Source organism: Electrophorus electricus, chromosome 12 (assembly GCF_013358815.1).
Source record: "Electrophorus electricus isolate fEleEle1 chromosome 12, fEleEle1.pri, whole genome shotgun sequence".
Lineage (NCBI taxonomy): Eukaryota > Metazoa > Chordata > Actinopteri > Gymnotiformes > Gymnotidae > Electrophorus > Electrophorus electricus.
In genome coordinates, this window is record NC_049546.1 from 21,535,924 (window position 1) to 21,559,034 (window position 23,111).

General features: G+C 45.9%; 3 protein-coding genes and 1 long non-coding RNA gene across 6 annotated transcripts; 3 read left to right on the top strand and 1 right to left on the bottom strand.

The window, feature by feature from the left end:
- The first annotated feature begins 1,048 nt into the window (after positions 1-1,048).
- Positions 1,049-3,356, top strand: foxa (forkhead box A sequence). Its single transcript, XM_027024087.2, has 2 exons — positions 1,049-1,105; positions 2,265-3,356. The coding sequence occupies exons 1-2, from the start codon at positions 1,049-1,051 to the stop codon at positions 3,354-3,356; spliced, it is 1,149 nt and encodes a 382-aa protein (XP_026879888.2).
- A 3,528-nt stretch (positions 3,357-6,884) lies between these two features.
- LOC113586149 lies at positions 6,885-9,273 on the bottom strand. The gene is made up of 4 exons (XR_003411582.2): positions 9,189-9,273; positions 8,245-8,314; positions 7,919-8,068; positions 6,885-7,434 (listed from the first exon to the last, which is right to left on the bottom strand). It is a non-coding gene; the product is annotated as an uncharacterized LOC113586149 (long non-coding RNA).
- Positions 9,274-9,299: 26 nt separating this feature from the next.
- On the top strand, positions 9,300-11,179 carry zdhhc24 (zinc finger DHHC-type containing 24). Its single transcript, XM_027024086.2, has 3 exons — positions 9,300-9,740; positions 9,880-10,157; positions 10,289-11,179. Exons 1-3 carry the CDS (start codon positions 9,466-9,468, stop codon positions 10,579-10,581), a joined length of 846 nt encoding a protein of 281 aa, XP_026879887.2. The 5' UTR covers positions 9,300-9,465; the 3' UTR covers positions 10,582-11,179.
- Positions 11,180-11,524: 345 nt separating this feature from the next.
- Positions 11,525-22,346, top strand: slc24a6a (solute carrier family 24 member 6a). 3 transcript variants are annotated; one of them, XM_027024050.2, is made up of 17 exons: positions 11,525-12,043; positions 13,442-13,555; positions 16,804-16,880; positions 17,091-17,165; positions 17,271-17,355; positions 17,485-17,588; positions 17,669-17,743; positions 17,855-17,880; positions 17,980-18,033; positions 18,144-18,286; positions 18,425-18,591; positions 20,096-20,342; positions 21,233-21,399; positions 21,602-21,716; positions 21,835-21,947; positions 22,054-22,119; positions 22,216-22,346. In XM_027024050.2, exons 1-17 carry the CDS (start codon positions 11,947-11,949, stop codon positions 22,324-22,326), a joined length of 1,836 nt encoding a protein of 611 aa, XP_026879851.2. In that variant the 5' UTR covers positions 11,525-11,946; the 3' UTR covers positions 22,327-22,346. The 3 variants fall into 3 exon arrangements, with proteins under 3 accessions (XP_026879851.2, XP_026879853.2, XP_026879850.2); XM_027024052.2 differs by having other exon boundaries at positions 18,425-18,510; XM_027024049.2 differs by having other exon boundaries at positions 18,425-18,474.
- The last annotated feature ends 765 nt before the right edge of the window (positions 22,347-23,111 follow it).

Here is a 23,111-nt window from a genome sequence, read left to right on the forward strand (position 1 = left end):
AAGTGTCACGTCCCCCCAGCAGCTGTGTTTCACCATGAAGAGGAGGCTTGGAGCGATAGCACAGGGATGAAGTAGAAATGACGGGACGACATTACCCGTCACAGGAGAAGAAAAACCGCAGAATTGCATTGTATATAGAACGAGGGAACTTCTGTCGTGAAAGTTTTAATACTGTCATTATTCTCTGATCAGTACCGTTAATTCTAAATAATCGATCACAAAAATATCAGCCAGGGGAAAAATCGATCACACCATTTCTGACGATTTGAAAAATTAACTTTCTAAAACGATTATTAAAAGAAAAACAAAATTAATAAAACAACAAAACACCGCAGAAATGACGTTTTCGCTGTCTTCAAAAATTACGCAACACGTTTTGCTGCAACCCGATCGTTCATCTGTGCCAGGCGGTGTACAGGTGTGTGTGATCACCTGTCTGGGCGCATAGCCCTCCTGCTCCTGGACATTTCCATGAGGAGTCTCCACGTGTGATGGGAACTGGGAATGACGTTTTATAAACCAATGTATTACAGTTCGGCTGTTTGTTTTTGGCTTTACCATATTCTTTCATTCTCTGTAACTTTATGCAGTAACTTTTTTTACATTTAGTCTGTAAAATAAGCAGCAGTATAACCGAACACGTCGCTATTCCGATACTTGAACGTTTGTCAATGAGCCTACATGTAATAGAACCTCACAAGGCAACATCGTCTTGGTCTTGCATCTTTTACCGTGATTCCGTGTCCGAATACGCGCATGGATCTGCGTTAAAGTGACTGATTTGAAACGTGGTGGTGCTATTGCCTAAACTAATTGCCCCAGCTCATATGCAGAGCTGCAGTCTAAGGGGGCAGGACGAGGGGTGGGAGGGCACGAGAGAAAACCGAGCCTGAGCTCGCGGCTCCTCTGAGAAACCCGGACAGCTCGAGCTGAAAACTTGGGAGAAGTTGGTCTTTTTAAACCCCTTTTTCTTACTTTAATAGTACAAACGTTGCCTAATTTCCGTTAAATATTTCTAAATCTTCCTCATCGTCCAAGAGGACCGAAGATGATTGGCGGAGTGAAACAGGAGCGAGGCGAATGGGGCCGCGTTTACCCGCATCAGGTGAGCGTCACCTGCAGGTCTGCAGCTCCAAGTCTGGGCTCAAGGGACAGCTTGGCGTTTGTTTGTTTGATTTGTTTGTTTATTTATTTATTTATTTGGTCCTGAATAGTCCTAATCACCTATGTGGTTACACTGGTTTCAAATTTGACGTTACATTGGGGGGGGGGAGTGTTTTTTTTAATGAACCCTATTTAAGATTAAAATACAATTTAAATGTATAATTTTCAAACATACGATTATAGGTATTCGTTTATTTATTGCTTCCTTTTTAAAGCTTTTTACTCAGGTTTGCTTTTCAGTGAGGCCGGAAAAAATCACAACACCCTAATAATGAACTTTTAGGGTATCAACAGTAATACTTAATCGGTAGGCCGTAGGCTACCTGAAACACAACGATGATAAAACAGTATAAAAGGAAATATCATTTAAAATTGTTACGCTTCTTAAAGGAAATTGTATTTATGGCAAAAAACAAAACAAAACCCAGCTTCAGTGTGAATAATAATAAATGACATTCATAAGATAAAATCACGCAACTTTCAAGCAGTAACGTGCGGGTGAGCGAGGCCCCGTGTGTTCCGCGTGTCTCAGGCTGTGTGTGGTCTGCACTTCATTGATTGACTCCGTGATTGTGCTGCGCGTTTCTCACACTGACGCGCGTGTATGACTGCGAAACGGCGCACGGGTTGTTAACCAGGGAGGCGTTTCATTATTCTGACAAAGGAATAAGGGAGACGGACTTAAAAGGCCCGAATTATTACCGACAGTGTGCTGCCAAAACTGAACAACGGGGGACGGCAGAATATCCCTCTGTGACCCCCCCTTTGACAAGAAACAGAAGTAATGCGGACGGTAAGTGACTTAAAAGGGGGCAAAACAAGGGTGAAAAGAAGAGGCAGACTATCGGGATAATGGGGTTATCGGCTGGGTGGGTGGCCGGAATATTTTTACATGGAGTTACCCAAGTTATAATGAAATCAGGGATACGGATCTTAAAGGAGGTGTGAGCAGCGATTGGGCGGTGGAATTCCAATCAAGACAGAATGCGACATTACGACAAAACATGATGATCAAACGACACTAACGTCGCGGTTGATGGGTGGCTCATACACTACGGGTTTTCAGCGTTCGCTGATGAATGTTTGTCTTTTCCGTTCAGGTCTTCTGTGGAGGAGAAAGTGTCCAACTCAGCGGCGGGGCGTACTCCTCTCCAGAGCACCTCTATCATAGCTTCAGCCCACAGACAGAACCAGGGACCGCCGGAGACTCGGGCCGGCTCGAGAGCCCGACGTGCGTCTTGGCACAGCAGCAGAGGTGTCCGGACACCGACCCCAATGGAACAGAGTTCCCAGAGCTGAAATCTGTGTATCGGCGCTCGTTCAACCATGCCAAACCTCCTTACTCCTATATCTCGCTCATCTGCATGGCCATCCAGCAGTCGCCAGAGAAGAAGCTCACCCTGAACGAGATCTACGACTGGATCCGCCATCTCTTCCCATACTACCGGCAGAACCAGCAGCGATGGCAGAACTCCATCCGCCACTCGCTCTCCTTCAACGACTGCTTCGTGCGCGTGCCGAGGTCACCCGGCTCTCTGGGGAAAGGCTCGTTCTGGACCCTCCACCCAGATTCGGGCAACATGTTCGAGAATGGCTGCTACATGCGGCGGCAGAAGCGTTTCCGCTGCTCGAGGGCGTCGTCACCGTCCGCCGCCGAGAGCGCCCCAAAGAAACGGGCGAGGGAGGATGGCAAGAAGAAGAGGTCAGAGGTCAAGGTTTCGGCGGGGTCGTCCATCTCCCCTGTCCCACCTCAGCCTCCAGCTCTTCTGCCAGTCCTGGACTGCCCACCCCTGTCCCGCTCGTCCTCTAGTAACCTGCCTCTGCAGCACGCTGTCCCCTCACCCGCTCTGTTTCCTCCCACACTCGCAGAGCATGCCGCACACCCAGCGGGAGTAGCCTACCCCGCCATGGCCACGCCCGGGGGGAGGCTCCAGCCCACCGTCTCTCTCCCCGCGGAGCCGTGTGGCCACGGGGAAATGTTCTTCCACCGGCACGTCTCCGTGCCGCCGCTCGTGGACTTCCAGTTCTACGAGGCTCCCGTGAGCTACCCAGTTTACTGCCCGTCGTCTGCTTCCGGCGTCCACCACTATAATCCCTACGCTACCAGCAGGGAGGATGCCACATATGTTGGGGACTCTGTGTACTGTTCTGGGATCAGCAGGTGCCCAGTGCCAGTTCTGAGCTCCTCCTGAAGCGTGCTTTTAACTCTGAACTACTGAAGAGCCACTTTTGCTTTTTGACTGACTTCTTTAAAAACTTAAAAAAAAAACATTTTTAATTTTTTTTTATTTTTTACTGTATATAAAGATTAAATGTTAGATAATAAACATGCCCTCAAACAAGTTGTTTTGTCGGTCATTATTTATTATTAAATTAAATTTGGCTGTAAAACATATTTGATAGTATTCAGTTTACATTCCCATCTCATTCAAATTGGTTTTTAAAACACAAACTATTTAAGAAATTGACACACACTGTTGCATTCCTGAAATACCTCAGGTGTGTCTACAGTCAATTCACATTCACTTTAACTGTCTTGCGTTATAGTGTAGAAAAGTCACAGCACACTGTGGCATTCCTCATGCTGTTCTAAACATGATGGCCACACACGGTGTATTCCACCACACAGGCACAATCCATCACAAAGAATAAATGCTCCTAAAACTCTTAGGAACAGCAAAACTCAAATGATGAATAAAAACAAAATAAATCAATATTGATGTAGTGTGTACCATAAGTGCAGATGTTCATGAGTACAGTGAGTTATAATGACTTGCACGTTACATTAAACAGTTACTAGTTCTCATTATCTGATTAAGACGCAGTGTGTTGGTAATTGGAGGAGAGCGTGGAATGCAGAAAGTGTGCAGAATCCTACTCTGCTAAATAGTAACGCAGAGAAGGTTATTCAAAGGGTCTCAACCCCCACCTCCACCCCACCCGCCCTAACCTTTGTGTCCTGGGCAAGCAGCATTGTATACGAGTGTATGTGCACAAAGAGATGACACTGGCTATAATGGTGGACCTCCCCAAAGCTGTGTTGTCTTCAGTAGGGGCACGGGGACACCCACGGTGATCTGAACAGAGGCTACAGAAGCTTGAGGGACACAGAGCTCATGAGGGTTAAGAGCTGCAGATGCCGTGGTGCAGTCCGGAGGCTCGCTGCTAAACGCGAGACAACGTGACCACTTTTGCGTTTCTTGTAGCAGTGGATAGGGACAGGACAGATCAATGAATTGGCTTTAATTAATAAACACTTGGAGGAACATGTGTGGGCTGGAGGACAGAAGTAAGCTTTTGGAACATTTTGATATCGAAGTTATCACACTTCTCTGTCTAGGATTCAGTTTGTAGCCTCCTGTGTCTGCCGTTTGGCTTTAGCAAGGGTAGCCCACTTTTAATGAGATTACGTATTTTAAACACAAAAGGGCTAACTTTAATCCATTACAGTTAGACAAAAAGACACTAATCAGATTATAGACAGGCTACTCAGGCAATCAGATTAAAAGATCACTGCATAAAATGACAATACAGTGAATAAAGGAAAAAACTAGACATGTTGTACTACATAAAGCCAAAAGTCAATCTGCACTTTCAAATTTTAACTTGGCATGTAGCCAGCATGTGCAGTATATTGAAATATTTGCTAAAATGTCTAGATATGAAGGGGAGAATAAAAATAAAAATACATATAAAAGAATAATATTAGTTTAATTCATCTGAAAATAATTCAGGCCAGCAATGAAAGTATATGAAAGGACAGTCCTGTAACCATTTCTAGCAATTGAGGCAATTGAGTTTATTCTGGTAATAGTCCTAGTAATAGTAAATATAATCTTTAGGTCATGTTCCATCTGAGTTTGGGTTGAAATTTAACAAAACCTGAGAGTGATATGTAAGGAAGTACAATGCTGCGTGTAGCATTTGGCCCAAAGTCATAACTGATTCAAAATGTCTGGCCTGACCTGCCACATCGGCGGCGTTTTGTTCCACATGTCAAAGGAAGGGCATGCGACTGGGCACAGGCTGGGTTCTGCAGTGTTGCCATGGCCACCAGTAGGAAAGACTGGGCCAATGCAGTTTACACAGTGGCGGCTCTTTCTTTAAAAAATCGCCTGTCCGTCCTGTGCGTCTCTGCTAGCGTCCCTCCGTCTCTTTTCACCAGGGCCAGGGTAAACATGCCTGTTCAAATAGCCATCACTCAAAGCCCACGTCAACCTGTTACCCCCTCACCCTCTGACCCCTCCCTGCCCGCCCACAGCCCAACTCTCCCACTGCCCCGAGGCCGCTGTCCCTATCTAAATATGAAAGCACCCAAACCTTTGGTGCATTTCAATTACTCAAAGAAGAAACCACAGCTACCTCAAGTGTAAAAAAAAAACCAAACAAACCAAAAAACCCGTAAAAGCTAATTCTGATTTAATAAATTAATTCATTGTGTTTTTATTTTATTTTTTTGCAAGGGAAGGCATTTCAATTCTTTATTTCTTTCTAATTCTATCAATCGCTCTGCCTCTCTGAGTCTTTTTCTTTTAATGACTCCCACTGTGATCTGTTCTCTTTTCTCTATTATTCTCCCTCATATCTCTCTCTTTCAAGCCGACCCACCTGTGTTTGCTCGGTGACAGTGCTGTGGTTCTTCCAGGCAGACCGATAAGCCCGCGGCAAATAACCTAAAAGGGCCCAGTGACTGCCTGCACCCACCCACCCGCCTTCATCCCTTTGTAATACTCCGTGTCTATTAATCTTTCGCTCTACGCTCCTGTGTTTGCTGTGGGGCTGTAACGCTTGCTCATATTCCAAATGCACAGAGTTATTGGAGTTTCAGTTGCACGCACATACATACGTGAGTGTCTGGCATCTGCTAAGGCACCCTGCTCTGATGTTTGACCATCTATTGCTTTGTTCTGGTCTGTCATGCTTGCCGATTGTTATTGCTCACTGCCAAGGGCACACATAGCCACTGGAGTTCGCAAGAGCAGCCTAATCGCAGAATTGGTCAAACTTACTGTTAGAATCCAACAGGTCGTCCAGGCCAACAGCTGAAAGTGTGCAAACCTGGGGTTTAAAGGACACAAAGTGAGTGAGTTTTTAAAGACTTGAATGAAAACCGATGCCAGTTTCCCCCTGTACACAGCTCTGAGTTCTGCACTGTGAGTCTGCATATCGTATGTTGTATCATTCAAAAGCCCCTGGTCTTTAATTAAATTACACTGTGTTTTATACAACATGGCTTTTTATATTATAGGATGTGAAGCACCCAAAATCTTTTAGTTATTAAAGCAACGTAAAAAAGTGGGCGTGGCTTGGATTTCATCGTGACCTTTTGGCTTTACTGATTCCTCTCATTCATCTACCAAATAAGGCAAAGTAAGAGTGCAGTGGAGTCCAAACAAAAACACACAATACATTCACTGTGACCACAAAATAAGATGTAAGACTGTTGTTGCTGAGAGATGTTTGGTTGTGTGAGGAGGCCTTGATCATCGTGTCATCATGTCATGTTACTATATCATGATGTTATGTCAGGTCATCATGTTATCATGTCATGTTATCATGTCATCATCATGGCATTGTCATGTCATCATATTATCATGTCATTATGTCATAATCATGTCATCATCTTCATACTTCATCGTATGCAGGGTCACATGACCTTGGTATGTGGGTTTAATTACCACATCATCATCCTTATTGTCATCTTCATATAGAGGCTAAGTGCCACCTACTGGACCTTCCTGAAGATGTCACATTATCTTAGCTACTGAAAAATTTATGTGAATTAAAATTAAAATAACATGTTTCTTTAAAAACAAATTCAAATAAATTGACGGGAGAACCTGAAGTCATTTCGGAAATTCCGGAAAGTTGCCGAGTGATGTCACTGGTGGTAGTCAGAATTGGGAATTCCAACTGGTTAAAACATTTATATTAGCCAATATACTGAAAACTGATCCTAAATGTAAGAGGTCTATTAAGAGTTATTATACAGGCGCGTTTGATTGGCTAGCTAGAGAAAGCGGAAATAGCTCTTCATTCTGGCTGGCCTGTCACGGCTGTTCTCCCAGGACACGATGCAGTCCCTTCACTGTCACGCCCTGCTTCTTCTGATTCTCCGGCAACATCTTCACCCCTGACGCCGCCACACTGTGCTGCTTTTCCACTGTTTCTCCTCCTCTCCCTCCAATTCCTCCCCGTCACTGGCTCTTCCATCCAATCACAAACTCCATTCTTCAGCGTTCTGGTCTTTGTCATCCAGGCTTTCTGCTACTGTAACGTAAATGTTTAATGTGGCAGTGAATTACAGGAGTGTGATTTAGGAGTATAGTTTGAGAGTGTAATGTGGGAGTGTAATGTAGGAGTGTATCGTGGGAGTGTACTGTAGGAGTGTACTGTAGGAGTGTACTGTGGGAGTGTACTGTAGGAGTGTGAGATAACTGAGGTAACCAAGTAAAAAGGCATTAAAGATGGAAGCCATTTTGGATGTCCCCTGAGATTTTATAACCCTAGTATGATAAAGTTGTCCTGGGCATGTGAACATAATCATAATGTATTTGAATAAACTTTTAATTAGAGTCTCACAAACTGTACAGCATGTAACAGAGGAATTGATACATAAATTCCATTCAAAAGAAAATCCATAAAAGAAACCCACAGTGCTAATTAAAATGAACCTCCCATACATGAGACAGAATTTTGTGTTTGTGCTAACCTGTACACATCGTTTTTGTGTAATTACCTGCGCTCATATTACCTGTATGATCAGAAGTGTGTGGGCGGGGCTGACGGAGGGGAGAACTCAGGACATGGTGGGAGGACTGCTGTTTGTAACGGGACATGCTGCCTAGCAACCCTCTGAACATCCTCCACATGCATTGCACAAGTCTTTAGGTGCTGTTGCATCCTGTGGGTGAAAAAAAATCGCATTAGAAAATGGAAATATATATATATATTTTTTTTTTTATTATTATTTTTTTTTTTTTTGAAAACCCACCCTGTGGTCATCCTGAGTACATAACACGTCAGATCTTATCAGGTGTGTGTACAAAGATCAGATCATAGCAGACGTGTGTAAAGTACCTCTGAGAGGCTCTGGTCTCAATATCTGCTGTCATCAGGGGAAGTTCTCCAAGCATTTCTCATAAAGCACCTGTTCAAAATGGCAAAGGGCAACAGAAGGCGACTAAGTTTTATCCGACATTGGGAAAGACATGGTTGGGGCGTAATATTAATATGATTCTTCATATTGATGTATTCACAGGACCATTTGTGTGATTGTGTTGAATATCATTTTCACACAGACAGTACCAGACCACATACTGTATCAGAGATTTAAGAGAATTTTAATGAGATTTTGTACACACACACACACACACACACACACACACACACACACACACACACGATCAAATTACATTCAATGACCAAAATAAAAGGCTTGTGTGAAAACACAAGGTTTACTGTACAAGATACAGTAAACCTTGAAGGCTGTAAATCTTAGACAGGCCGTGTCGCTCATCCACCCGCAAGCCTGTGTTGTGTCGCCCCCTTTGGGTGTTCCCTATATTACTCCACGTTTAGCATTCAGGTTTCTGGGGCTGAGTGATTCAATTACAAGACCAAATGCGGTGTAAAAACCGGGATAATATAGTATGTTTGTATGACTAGATATGAAATAGTACAAGCTAAGTCTTAATGTAAGACTTCTAACCCCCTTAAGTGAAGTTCATATCCAGTTTTATAGCTGTCACTGTCATTGGTAATAAAACATGCAACCGAGGCTTGTTTGAAGTCAAAGAGCCTCCCCAACGACTACGGATAGTATTAAGATCCGTAAAAGACTTGCCTGCGATCTGCGATCTGCGATCAGTCTTTCAGACTGTAAGACGGCAGGAATCAGCTTATATGGGAATAACGTTTTAAAATGTACTGCTATTCGGGGGTTATTTTTTTCCCTCATCTAAATACATGCACAAACACATACGGTACATACTGTAACCAACTCTATAATCTGGAGGACATACATAGGTACGATTACTAGGAACCAATACATCGCAGCCGTTGCGTCCTGGGACTCCACAATCTGCGGCACGGCGTGTCACGTGCGAGTGTTGACGTTCGCGTGGGTTAGTCCGCGTCCGTCGCCCGCCTCTCCAGTTCGGCGGCCGTGCTGTGCGGGTTTGTGGCTCCGTGGCGCGCAGCAAAACGGGTTTTGGGGGGGTCGAGTGCGACTCGTTAGTTCGCAGCGATGTGCGAAGTCTGAAACGAGGGGGAAACTTCCGCGGGTCCTTCGCTGTGGTCATGGTCGGCGCGGCCGCGCAGGCGCTGTGGCGCCACCTGCCCCTCGCGCTGAACACGGCGCTGGTCTTCTCCGTCACCGCCGAGGTCAGCTACCTCGTGCTGCTCGCGGCGCCCCTCGAGCCCTCGCAGAAGGAGAGCGCGTGGAAGGCGGCCCACCTCTGCGCGCAGTACTTCATGCTGGGGAGCATAACGTGGAACGCGTCGCTCTTCCTCAAAACGAGCCCCAGTATTCGCGGGGTGTTTTTTAGCGGAGATTTCGTGGGGCAGGGATGGAGGTAATTCCCGCCGGTGCACTGCCGAGTGTTTATTTCTCGCTCTTCTGTTCAGATTTCCGTCTTGTAAAGCTTAACAAGGTGTGCTGTTGGTAGACGTAACAGGGTGTGTTGTAAGTCACCCGTCTCCCTCCCCCTACAGGTACTGTTACACCTGCGAGACACACACCCCTCCACGATGCTCGCATTGCTACGACTGCAAAGTGTGCGTGCTGCGTCGTGATCACCACTGTGTGTTTTTTGGCCAGTGCGTGGGTTTCCGCAACTACAGGTACTTTCTCAGCTGTCTGCTGTTCATGTGGTCCGGTCTGTTGTATGCTGTGGTGATGAATGCCGAGGTCTTCATCATCATCTTGAAGGAAGGCGTCACGTTTCACAGTGTCGCGTTGCTCTTGCTTCCCTGGATCATGCTCGTCACGGGTAAGTAGGCGTGCGTTTTAACGTCTCTGAGCCCTGCATTCATAAGGACAGTCCCGTGTCCGACACCCTCCCTGTCCCCGACTGAAATACGCTGTCCTTTGTGTTTGCGTGACCTCGTCCACCGATTCCAGGTCAGGTGACCGCGCAGGCCTTTGCGTTCGCGTTCATCGCCGACACCTGCGTGGTAGGCTTCTTGCTGGTGTCTGCTTTCCTCTTCTTCCACGTGGGGCTGATGGTGAGGGGGCAGACCACGAGGGAGTGGTACTCGTCCCGCCGGCCCTACAGCTTGGGGCCGCTGGCCAACATCCGCGAGTGCCTGGGCGTGCGCTGGTACGTCTGCTGGCTCTGTCCTCTCATCCCCTCCGCGCTGCCAGGAGACGGCATCAGCTTTAAGGTCACTGGCCCCCTGGAGCCCATGCAGTGATTGTCGTGCACAGTTTTCCTTCCTAAAAACGTACCCGGATGAGTGTGAAATTAGAAAGTGGAGTCTATACTAGCTGTCTTGGGACGACTACCAGCAGTTATTTCATGTGAGCAGATGTAGTATTCAACTCAGACACGGAGGGTCGCAGTCGGTGGATGATTCTGATTTGATTTTAATGAGATTATCTTACTTGCAAGGAATGATGTGTACTGTGATGTGGTTGTTGCATTTAATCAGAAATATAAAAATTGTTGCAGTAAAAGTCTTGCCATGATTTTGTATAACCCATTTGGTTTAACTCGTACCTATTGGATTGAGCTAATTAGCAACTCCAGGTGCTGTGAACTACATCCTGGCCAAGTCTTTTCCTGAACCCCAACTATGCATATCTGAATTTACTACTACATTTATGTTATGTAATTATTGTCTTAAACCACATGGTTTTTATTGTGTAGGCAGAATTCTTATTTTTTTATTTCTGTCCATGCAGTTTCACTTTATTTTAATTACTCATTTATGTGCCACATGACATGTTAAAATCTATATGCCAAGGTATTACTGTTATTTTTCTGAGTTAATAAAAACATTTTGTACCACATGCAAGCCCTCACTGTTCTTGTTATGAGTGATTCTGGTGTTTGTCAGTGTAGACGTTTATAGACATTCAGAGGTTTACAGCTTTAGGCTGTATCTATCCAGTATCTAAATAAATTATTCATGGAGCCAGATGCACTGTAGTAACTGCGTACCTCAAGGTGTGTCTAATAATTATTTTTTTTAAGAGGCTAATGACTCGATGCACTTTCAAACTAGAAATCATGTCGGACTTGTAGCCCGTGACTACTAACATAAATACCGGGGCCTTACTACTTTAATATTACTACAGAACAGTATTCTCATTTTCGGCGTGTCTAACAGGGTCAACAAACCTGCACGTTTTGCTGGTGGGGTCGAATAATCGCGTGCCGGCGAGATAGCTTTGTAACGTAGGCGCTCGTTATCGTTCACGGGGGCGCGCTAGTGGCCACTAATCCGTGCATGCATCGGAAACACCCTCGGTGACGACGCCAGGGAGGAGAGACGAGCCTGGATGCTGGAATATGTGAGGGGAATGCAGGATATGCACGAATAATCCTGCATTTAGCTGTTCGCGAAAGCAGTCTGCGCTGCGTTGTGGCGGGGATGCGTGACTAAGAGTGGACAGGAACACCCTTCACCAGGCGGTGCGGTGCCAAAACGATCAGCGTATGGCTGGACGCAAACAAGCCGGTCTGCCGAAGGCTACAGATAAAGGGCTCCGTATGTGCAGGCCAGAGTAAAAGACTAAAAGGGTTTTAGTCGTGGGTGACCATGTTCTGAGAGGTGATGAAGCCGCCACCGACGTCCAGACGGCTGCGGTTCCTCCGTCGCCTCTGTCTATGTGCTGGACTCGCCGCCGTCAGCTGGGTTCTTCACACAACAGGTGCGTTTCTGAACATTATCGCGTAAATGTCGAATAAACATTTTTCATGCGGAGCCCGTGAAAGACCCGGTTAATTTGGCGCATGATACACCCTACAACGTCACTAAGCAGTGCCCGAGCGCACGCTCCCGGAGTCTGCACGCTTTTGCATGGTTTTATGAGCTCGCTGTTCCGGGGAGGTTGCTAGGCTTAGAGCTCAGTAACTAAAGGTTGGCTATGTTCATCTGGACAACAGCCTGTCCCTTGCCAATGTCTAATATTTATACTGATATTTATCTCTTTAGTAGCGAAAGCAACTCGCAAGAGATGAGGGCGTTGGGTTTTGACAAAGCCCAGGAGGCCAGACCCCAACAGGGCTGCAATTGCCTGACTGAGGGGCATCGCAAAGTGACATTTCGGAGTGTGACCTCGCACACCTCTCTGGCCTGTTAGCTGTAGTTTCAACTTCACTATATTATCTCTCGTAGCACACCCCCGATACAACCCTTCTCACACATCGGGATGTTTCCAGTTAGACTGTATATCCTTTTTTTTTTTCTTCTTTTTTTTTTGCTTGAGGCAAACATTGCATGTCTATAAAAGTGTACTTAACGACACTATAGCCCAGCTCTGCTGGAGGTGCAGTAGATTAAACTCTACTTGGAAAATAACGAACTGCTGTGTTTCTAACTGGGGTGACGGTGCATAGCATTAAACCTAATGAAAGCCCTTTCTAAGGGGATAGGTTTAACGCACCCGTGCCCTGTGTGCATGTTTGAAAACAACCACTGCAGAAGTACATCTTAATTATTACATGTACATTAATTCTACACATACGACACCTTCCCAGAAAATCACTCTGCATATTGAGTACATCGACCTGTTGAGTATCACCGTTTTGCCGTAGTACAAACCGTTAATAAGAACTAGGATGTTCAGACTCTAAATCATAAGGAAGCCAGTGAATGAGCAGACAGTTGTACAGCAGCCTCAGTGTCGTTCTACTTCATACCACCACCATATTATATCAGTTATATATAACACGGAACATCTGGCCAAACATTTTCACACCACTGCTGACAACCAGAAGAAGAAAAGGAATGTCACCAAGCACAATACGCGCGTGCTCTTAGCTGTTTTCAGACCTGATTAGTTTACATATGCAAATGAGGCTGTCTTAGTTTTAGAGAATGTCAGATCCATTCATTATTGTTTGTGTATTGGGTTTAAATTGGGAACTCGATAGGAGGGGACTGGACACACTTTCGGTCTTTTTCCCCTTTATGAAACATGAATATTCATGTTTCCTGAATAAGAGAGGAAAAAAAAGTTTGCTTATGTAAATAATCTAACTAGGCATGCATGTTCTTTTTGTTCTAACTATTTGCATAGTTGAACTCCTTCTCACGTGATGTTAAGGTTCTGCAGGGTTTGCAGAGCATCCCATAAAGGACTCGGACTTCAATAGGTCGAAGCGAACGCTAACTCAGCAGACTGGAGAGGAGAACCAGACGTCAGGCATTCCCCGAACCGGTGAGCTTGTGTGTCTCTCTTCCTCTCACACCTTCCTAGTACTCTACATTTGCTTTCCTAACTCCCATCATCATTCCATCTTTTCCTCTCTCATCATTTACAAACAGCTGCCATCTTCACTGTTAAGCCGCCACCCCCCGCCCCCCCCAGCTTGTGTTGCTAAGCAACCAAATCCCTAATTTTCGTAACAGATGATGCTCTAAGATGATGATGGTCTAAATTTTAAGCATTCGAAGTGTAGCACTTAAAGAGCAACGTATCACGCCTCCCGCGCCTCACGCAGCCATCCCTACTGGCTGCGCCATAGGTTGGCATTACCAGGAGCAGAGCTCAATCATAGCACTCTTCCTCTCCGCAATCCTTGGCAGTTGTAGCTCCGGGCATGAACACACCCCTTGTGCAGACAGGGACACCACAGCTGTCTGATTGGTGTTGCAATTAGTATTCATTGAAAAAGTGTGCATATTTATAATGCAAAATTATTAAATATACCCAACTCAATACATCATTGCATTTACAGTTTTATTTCACTATTAATTAATCATTTTAATAAGTGTATCTAATAGTCAATTGTTATCTAAAGATGTTTGAAGGATTTGCAATTCCAACACTGATATGGTTGGGGCTTTGTAGAATGTTTGTTTGTATGCGTAACACTGTGTGCTGTACTTAGCACCCGCTATTTCCGTCCTAATTAGTTAATTAGTTAATTCGTTCTCTGAACAAATGGAAATTGTTGTGATGTGTTTGTTAGAGAGGTTTAATTAAAAACATTTAAATATATACGACTCATAATACCCCATGCAAAGTTCCATGAGTTATTACAGAGGGATTTGTTCTGATAGGTGAAGTGCAAATGCTTTTCTGCTTTTCTCCGTAACCACAGCCTTAGCTGTGTCATTCAGAGTGCTTTCCCCTGCCTGTGCAGAGCGGGGAAGTGAAGTGTATATAGCAGGGCTCTGACATTCGCCGTGGCTTTCTGGACTCCGACGTTAAAGCCAGAGACTCCATTTGGCTCTTAGTTAGCAGAGACAAAAGCCTCTTATACAGCGTGGTGAGTTAAATGGGGCACAAACAGTGGACGAGTGCGGCTTGAATGTAGAGAGCTTGAGAACAACAGCCAAATGCTAGCAGTCCTCTCCTTTCTGATCTTACTGTGTTCCTGAAACTGACAGATTTCATTCTCAGGATTTAGCTCCCTTCATGGGCATCTGTGCATGAGTGTGTGTTTGTGTGAGAATGCGTGTGTGTGTGTGTGTGTGTGTGTGTGTGTATGTGTGGGAATGCATTTATGTGCATTTGTGTATGCGTGTGTATGCGTGTGTATGCGTGTGTATGCGTGTGTATGTGTGTGAATGCCTGTGTATGTGTGTGAATGCGTTTGTGTGCGCGTGTGTAAGTGTGTGTGTGTGTGTATGTGTGTGAATGCGCGCGTGTGTGTGTGAATGCGCGCGTGTGTGTGTGCGTGTGTGTGTGCGTGTGTGTGTGCGTGTGTGGGTGCGTGTGTGGGTGCGTGTGTGGGTGCGTGTGTGTAAGTGTGTGTGTGTAAGTGTGTGTGTAAGTGTGTGTGTGCGTGCGTGCGTGTGTGTGTGCGTGTGTGTGTGTGTGCGTGCGTGCGTGTGCGTGTGTGTGTGTGTACGCCTGTGCCATCCTCCCTCACATATCTCCCCATCTCACTACTGCAAGCTTGTGGCTTTTAAGACCCACCAGCCTCCGTAGAGCCAACAGAAACTCCGCCTCACCGAAAAGGAGGTCTCCATGGCAACCACACCGTCAGGCTGTAAAGAGCTTGTTCAAACCTTTGGCTCCTTCCACTCTGTCTGGAATGTGGTACCAGGGGTCTCGAGACTGGAGGAGCAGGACTCGCCGCCTGAGCGAAGTACAGCAGATAATTATGACAATAACTACATCAAAGTCTCTCACAACATTAAATGAAAATTACGAGAATAACTACATCAAAGACTCTCACAACATTAAATTATAATTACGACAATAACTACATCAAAGACCCTCACAATATGTAATGATAATTATGACAACTACATCAAAGACTCTCACAACATTAAATTATAATTACGACAATAACTACATCAAAGACTCTCACAACATTAAATTATAATTACGACAATAACTACATCAAGACTCTCACAACATTAAATTATAATTACGACAATAACTACATCAAAGACCCTCACAATATGTAATGATAATTATGACAACTACATCAAAGACTCTCACAACATTAAATTATAATTACGACAATAACTACATCAAAGACTCTCACAACATTAAATTATAATTACGACAATAACTACATCAAAGACTTTCACAACATTAAATTATAATTACGACAATAACTACATCAAAGACTCACAACATTTAAAATATAATTACGACAATAACTACATCAAAGACTCTCACAACATTAAAATATAATTACGACAATAACTACATCAGACTCTCACAACATTAAATGATAATTACGTAAATAACTACATCAGACTCTCACAATATTAAATGATAATTATGACAATAACCACATCAAAGAACTTCACAACATTAACTGCTGTGCTTGATAAATCTCTGCTGACAAACAGGCAAATCTTTAATATCTACAAATTGGTTTATGGATATCACAATCTGAACGTGATCGACACTCATTTAATGTGGTTGGTGATTGTTTGCTCTGCTAAATCAGTGCAGGCAGTAATCCAGTGCTATCTAACATGCCACCCAGTCGCTGTTCCTGGAGAAGCTGGAATTGCCATAATGTTTAGTTGTCTTATGTCAATACACCACACTCTCTCCCTCTATATAATGTCCTGCAGTTACAAGTTGATTGGGCTCTGTAAACAAATAATTCTTCGTACCTTTATTGCTTTTCGAAAACCACAATCATTTCAAATGTCTATACTATACACCATTCCATAAAGTCTTGTGAACTGGAATGCGGTATTTGTTACGTGCGCGTGCGCGTGTGTGTGTCTATGTATGTGTGTGTGCGTGTGTTTCTGTGTTTGTGTGTGTGTGTGTGTGTGTGTGTGTGTGTGTGTGTGTGTGTGTGTGTGTGTGAGAGAGAGAGGCACTAACGCCAGCATTTCTAATGATGGGGTTGAGCGAGTTCCGGTTGCCGTTGTGACCACAGCTCTAAATGCTCTGCCTCGCTCACCCTCTAATGGGCTGTGTTACTTTCTCTGTGCCTGGACGTGTGTGTGTGTGTGTGTGTGTGTGTGTGTGTGTGTGTGCAGCGATCAGTGAGTTTCCCGAGGACGTCTTCACTAAGGAGCAGAGGAGGCAGGGTGCAGTGCTTCTGCATGGCTTCTGTGTGAGTAGGCCATACAGCAAACAAACAAACAGACAAACAAACCCCACCACCAATGACTGCATCAGCGTGCCTCTCTCCAGGAGGTCCTCTGACAGTTTGGCTTTTGCCTGCTCAGCGAAGCTCAGTTGTGCTTCAGGAGGCCAACACAGCCGAGACATACCGGCCGGTCTTTCTTTAACCTCTTCTCTGTCCACTTTGCTGCATCCACAGGCTGTTTACATGTTCTACGCCCTGGCGATTGTCTGCGACGTGTACTTTGTGCCGTCTCTGGAGAAGATCTGTGAGGTCAGACCCATTGTGTCTGTGATCCGTGCTGGTGCGAGTCTGGGGGGTTGGGTACTGGGTGACTCGGGCCACATGGCTACATCTTGAGCCATTTCTGCTTTGCAGAACCTGCACCTGAGCGAGGATGTGGCAGGGGCCACCTTTATGGCAGCAGGCAGTTCCGCTCCGGAGCTCTTTACCTCTCTGATTGGTCAGTTTAGGGCTTACACTGAAATTTGATTGGTGGTCCTCATCCTTTACCCTTGGCTATGCTTTCTGCTCATCAGAAGTTCAACAGCTGAATTCTTTTAGTGACATTTTCCCTCTGCAATTTTCCCAGGTGTGTTCATCACTAAGGGAGACGTGGGAGTCGGTACCATCGTGGGCTCTGCCGTCTTCAACATCCTGGTCATCATCGGCGTGTGTGGCATCTTTGCTGGACAGGTGTGAGAGACAGCAGTTTTCCCTTTGGCCACTAGAGGGCCTCAGCCCTCATGTCCCTGTCTGCCTTTTCTTTTCTGTAGACCATCCTTCTCACTTGGTGGCCCCTGTTCCGTGACTCTGTTTACTACATCTTCTCTGTGCTGGCCTTGATTCTGGTGAGATGCTATAACATACACACATGGATTGAATGCTGAACACTATTTCTTGTAATTCCTCCTCATTCTAAGCTTTGGGTTGTTATAGAAACCTGTGTTCTTGGCTTGCAGATCATTTACGATGAGAAAGTTCTCTGGTATGTGTTAGCTGTTCTTAATGGCTTTTGAGAAAAATGCAGTGTTGCTTCAGGAGACACCTGTGCCCTGATCTGAGATGATGTGCTTGGTTGTCACAGGTGGGAGACTCTAGTGCTAATATTCATGTACGGAGTTTACATCCTCATAATGAAGTACGTAGTGATCTTTTTAACTAAATGATTTAAATAATGTCATAATGATAGTACTGGCCTGTTTTATTAGTGTGTGTGTGTGTGTGTGTGTGTGTGTGTGTGTGGTGCAGGTTTAACAGCCAGATCTGGGGCTGGGTGGAGCAGCGGTGTGGGGTCCCCGGGCAGCCGTGTTTGGCGAGCAGCCTGCGTCGAGATCTGGCAGTAGGAGAAGTGACAGCCCACAGTGACACCTCCATGATACTGATGAAGAAAGGTGCGCTCGTGAGCTTGTGATTGGGCACGTGCGCTACTGCCTGCTGGACTAACCCTAAGGGCATTCATGTGTTTGACCTTTAAACAAAAATCACGAAGAGAAAGAATAAATGAAATCCCCCACCGCTGCTGTTCCCAGGTCAGTGTGCAGGCGACCAGGACTCGCCCGTGGTGATGGTGGATGAGCTGGTGAGCCTACACCCACACCAGATCTCCTTCTCAGAGGCAAGCCTCCGTGTCATGATCACGCCCCACTTCTCCCCCCGCACACGCCTCAGCATGGCCGGACGCATGCTCATCACCGAGGTAACGCCTGCCACGCCCACTGTGCCGCCCCACCTGGCCAGGTATGCGGTGTGGTCGGAGCCTGGGTTCTATCAGCTGATGCTAAACTTTAAAGCTCTTTTTTTTCTTTTTTGAAGAGGGCAGGCTGTCTTTAAGAGTAGTATTTGTGCAGACAAGTCTTTGTTGTTGTTTTTAAGACTAGTGTTTGTGCAGACAAGTCTTTGTTATTGTTTTTAAGACTAGTGTTTGTGCAGACAAGTCTTTGTTATTGTTTTTAAGACTAGTGTTTGTGCAGACAAGTCTTTGTTATTGTTTTTAAGACTAGTGTTTGTGCAGACAAGTCTTTGTTATTGTTTTTAAGACTAGTGTTTGTGCAGACAAGTCTTTGTTGTTTTTAAGACTAGTGTTTGTGCAGACAAGTCTTTGTTGTTTTTAAGACTAGTGTTTGTGCAGACAAGTCTTTGTTGTTTTTAAGACTAGTGTTTGTGCAGACAAGTCTTTGTTGTTGTTTTTAAGACTAGTGTTTGAGCAGACAAGTCTTTGTTGTTGTTTTTAAGACTAGTGTTTGTGCAGACAAGTCTTTGTTGTTGTTTTTAAGACTAGTGTTTGAGCAGACAAGTCTTTGTTGTTGTTTTTAAGACTAGTGTTTGGGCAGACAAGTCTTTGTTGTTGTTTTTAAGACTAGTGTTTGGGCAGACAAGTCTTTGTTGTTGTTTTTAAGACTAGTGTTTGGGCAGACAAGTCTTTGTTGTTGTTTTTAAGACTAGTGTTTGGGCAGACAAGTCTTTGTTGTTGTTTTTAAGACTAGTGTTTGGGTAGACAAGTCTTTGTTGTTGTTTTTAAGACTAGTGTTTGGGCAGACAAGTCTTTGTTGTTGTTTTTAAGACTAGTGTTTGGGCAGACAAGTCTTTGTTGTTTTTAAGACTAGTGTTTGTGCAGACAAGTCTTTGTTGTTTTTAAGACTAGTGATTGTGCAGATTAGTGTTTGTTATTGTTTTTAAGATTAGTGTTTGTGCGCTGGTATTTGATATTGTATTTAAGACTAGTGATTGTGCAGATTAGTGTTTGTTATTGTTTTTAAGACTAGTGTTCGTGTAGACTAGTGTTTGTTATTGTTTACCAACAAGTAGCACCAGCTGGCCTCCTGATAACTGGGTGAAACCTGGAGCTGGTAGGAGAATGGCTGCACCACTTTCACCTCATACCTTCCTTCATCCACCTGCCCAACAGACAGATCTAACGGCAGGTCACACTTTGCAGAACTAGCTACTATATATTGATGTCCCATCCTTCTTCGGTAAAGGGAAACTTCATTTGTTTGTGTTTTTTGTTAGTGCCATTTCCAGTCACCTGCACTGACATGACTTGCTTATGTGCTCGACTGCTATGACTCATGCATGCGCCGCTCACACTCCACCGCTTAACTCTGGTCTCAGCTTTGACCTTTTGAGAACCCAGTGCTCCAGGAGCCATCAGGAGCCCTCTCGCCTCCTTTCCCCGGAACGTTCTGCTCCTCGTCCCGCAGAGGCAGAGGCTGATAAGGAACCGGAGCTCAGGGGACAGCAGCGCCGAGGGAGCAAACCAGGAGAGCCCGGGCAGGGAGGCGGGGCCCTGGGGGCTGGAGAACGGAGACGCCGCAGAGAGCGAGACGCAGCCGCTGGAGGAGTCCACAACGAGGGTGGCGCAGCTGGACGACAGTGCGCAGCCCAAAGAGGAAGACGAGGAGGAGGACGTGGAGGAAGGACAGCCCTTCAGTCCGTTTATTGTGCCAGGTGACAGGCCAATAAACACATTGAGGGGAAAAATCTCGTTCCTCCAAACTGCTGGCACTTATCTGACACATTTCTCTGTTATCTTTGCACTAATTAGAACTTGTTTTTTTTTTTTAACACAACCTGATTAGGTGCTTAATTGTGCTAAATTGCACATGATGGACATAATCCAGCAGACTGAGGGGTCTCCAGAGGAGGGGGATGTACCTGGACCCTAGCAGGCAGCTGATCTCAGATCAGTGGGAAGAGATGCACAAGCACCTTTAGCCAAGCAGACACACATGAGCACTGTCCAGACAGATGTAATTACAGATCTGAGATCAGTAGGAAGAGATACACAAGCCTCTTTAGCTGAGCAGACATGCGTGAGCACTGTTCAGACAGATCCAGGAGTTACAGATCTGAGATCAGTGGGAAGAGATACACAAGCCCCTTTAGCTGAGCAGACATGCGTGAGCACTGTTCAGACAGATCCAGGAGTTACAGAAAGGTCAGACTTGCAGTCATAGTGTTCAGACGTGGCTGAAGAGTGAATTCTATTCCATGGAAATAAAGAGAATATTTCTGCCTTTTCCGGGAGAGCACTAACTTACCATCACGATAACATTAGATGATTGTGTGTAGATATTTGCTTGAATGTTGCTAGGTTCACCTAGATCCTTCCATACGGTTGACCAAACCAAGCATGTCATTCTGAAGCACATATGACCTCTGTCTTCTATATATAAGTGCTCATGCCAGCCGATAGGCTACATTTAATTCTCTCAGTGCACAAAAAAAAAAAACAACTAAACTTTCCCTAAAAACAGCTAATGTGTTTTACTCCGTGTGTCCATTAGCATGTGCCATTGAACAGCCCTGAGTTGATGCATTTCTCTTCATGTCCACAGGAGGGTGCTGTGAACGGGTGAAATGGTTGTTCTCGTGGCCTTTACGCTTCCTGCTCTACTACACTGTGCCCAGCTGTGTGCTGCCCCGCTGGGAGCACTGGTTTATGGTCACCTTCGTGGTCTCCACGCTCTGGATTGCAGTCTTTTCCTACCTCATGGTGTGGATGGTACGGTTTGTCCACGATACACTCCTGTTAGCTAAGCATACCCCTGTGGAGATGACACTCAAAAAGGTGAAAAATATAACACTGATGGTACTATTCCCAAGGATCCGAGTGCTCCAAACTCAGTGGAATAGGATATTTCCTTTATTCCTTCTCGTCTTGATTCATACTAACGTATCTCACTAATCCCTGCTCTGTGTTACAGGTCACCATTATCAGTTTCACACTGGATATCCCAGATGTTATTATGGGAATCACGTTTTTAGCAGCGGGTACCAGTGTCCCAGACTGCATGGCTAGTCTTTTAGTTGCTCGCCAAGGTACACAGACACCCGTCCTAAAATATAGACCTACAATAGATCAGTATTATTGACATGACATTTTATTTGTATTACGACTAACTGCAGGTATACGTGCACTGCGTGTGTGTGTTTTCAGGCATGGGAGACATGGCCGTCTCAAACTCAATAGGCAGTAATATCTTTGACATTCTTCTGGGCCTTGGCTTTCCATGGGCTCTGCGCACGTTGGTGGTGGATTATGGCACAACAGTAAGTTTTTTACTGCTTTCAAGGCTGTGGTTTCACTTCCAAGAATGTTACACAAGTGAATGTTACATTTTTCTGATGGGTCTTTCCTTCCGGTTCTCTCTCTCAGGTCTCCATCAACAGCAGGGGCCTGTTGTATTCAGTCATTCTGCTTCTTGCCTCGGTGTTTCTCACTGTGAGTACTGATGCTGGTGATGCCTGTGTGGGGGAACAGCTCTGTGTGTCATCCTGTTATGTCAGGAACACCTGTGGTGACTGTCTCCTGCTGCAGGTGGTGAGTGTGCATCTGAACCGCTGGAGGCTGGACCGCAGGCTGGGCCTGGGCCTCATTGTCCTGTATGCCGTCTTTCTCCTCTGCTCCATCTGCTTTGAGAAGCTGTAGACCAGGCCAGACCCAACCAGTCCCACGCAGACCAGGCCAGACCCATCCAGACCCAACCAGACCCACGCAGACCAGGCCAGACCCATCCAGACCCACCCACACCAGACCCAACCAGTCCCACGCAGACCAGGCCAGATCCATCCAGACCCACCCAAACCAGACCCAACCAGTCCCACGCAGACCAGGCCAGACCCATCCAGACCCACCCAAACCAGACCCAACCAGTCCCACGCAGACCAGGCCAGATCCATCCAGACCCACCCAAACCAGACCCAACCAGTCCCACGCAGACCAGGCCAGACCCATCCAGACCCACCCACACCAGACCCAACCAGTCCCACGCAGACCAGGCCAGACCCATCCAGACCCAACCAGTCCCACGCAGACCAGGCCAGACCCATCCAGACCCAACCAGTCCCACGCAGACCAGGCCAGACCCATCCAGACCCACCCACACCAGACCCAACCAGTCCCACGCAGACCAGGCCAGATCCATCCAGACCCACCCAAACCAGACCCAACCAGTCCCACGCAGACCAGGCCAGACCCATCCAGACCCACCCAAACCAGACCCAACCAGTCCCACGCAGACCAGGCCAGATCCATCCAGACCCACCCAAACCAGACCCAACCAGTCCCACGCAGACCAGGCCAGACCCATCCAGACCCACCCACACCAGACCCAACCAGTCCCACGCAGACCAGGCCAGACCCATCCAGACCCAACCAGTCCCACGCAGACCAGGCCAGACCCATCCAGACCCAACCAGTCCCACGCAGACCAG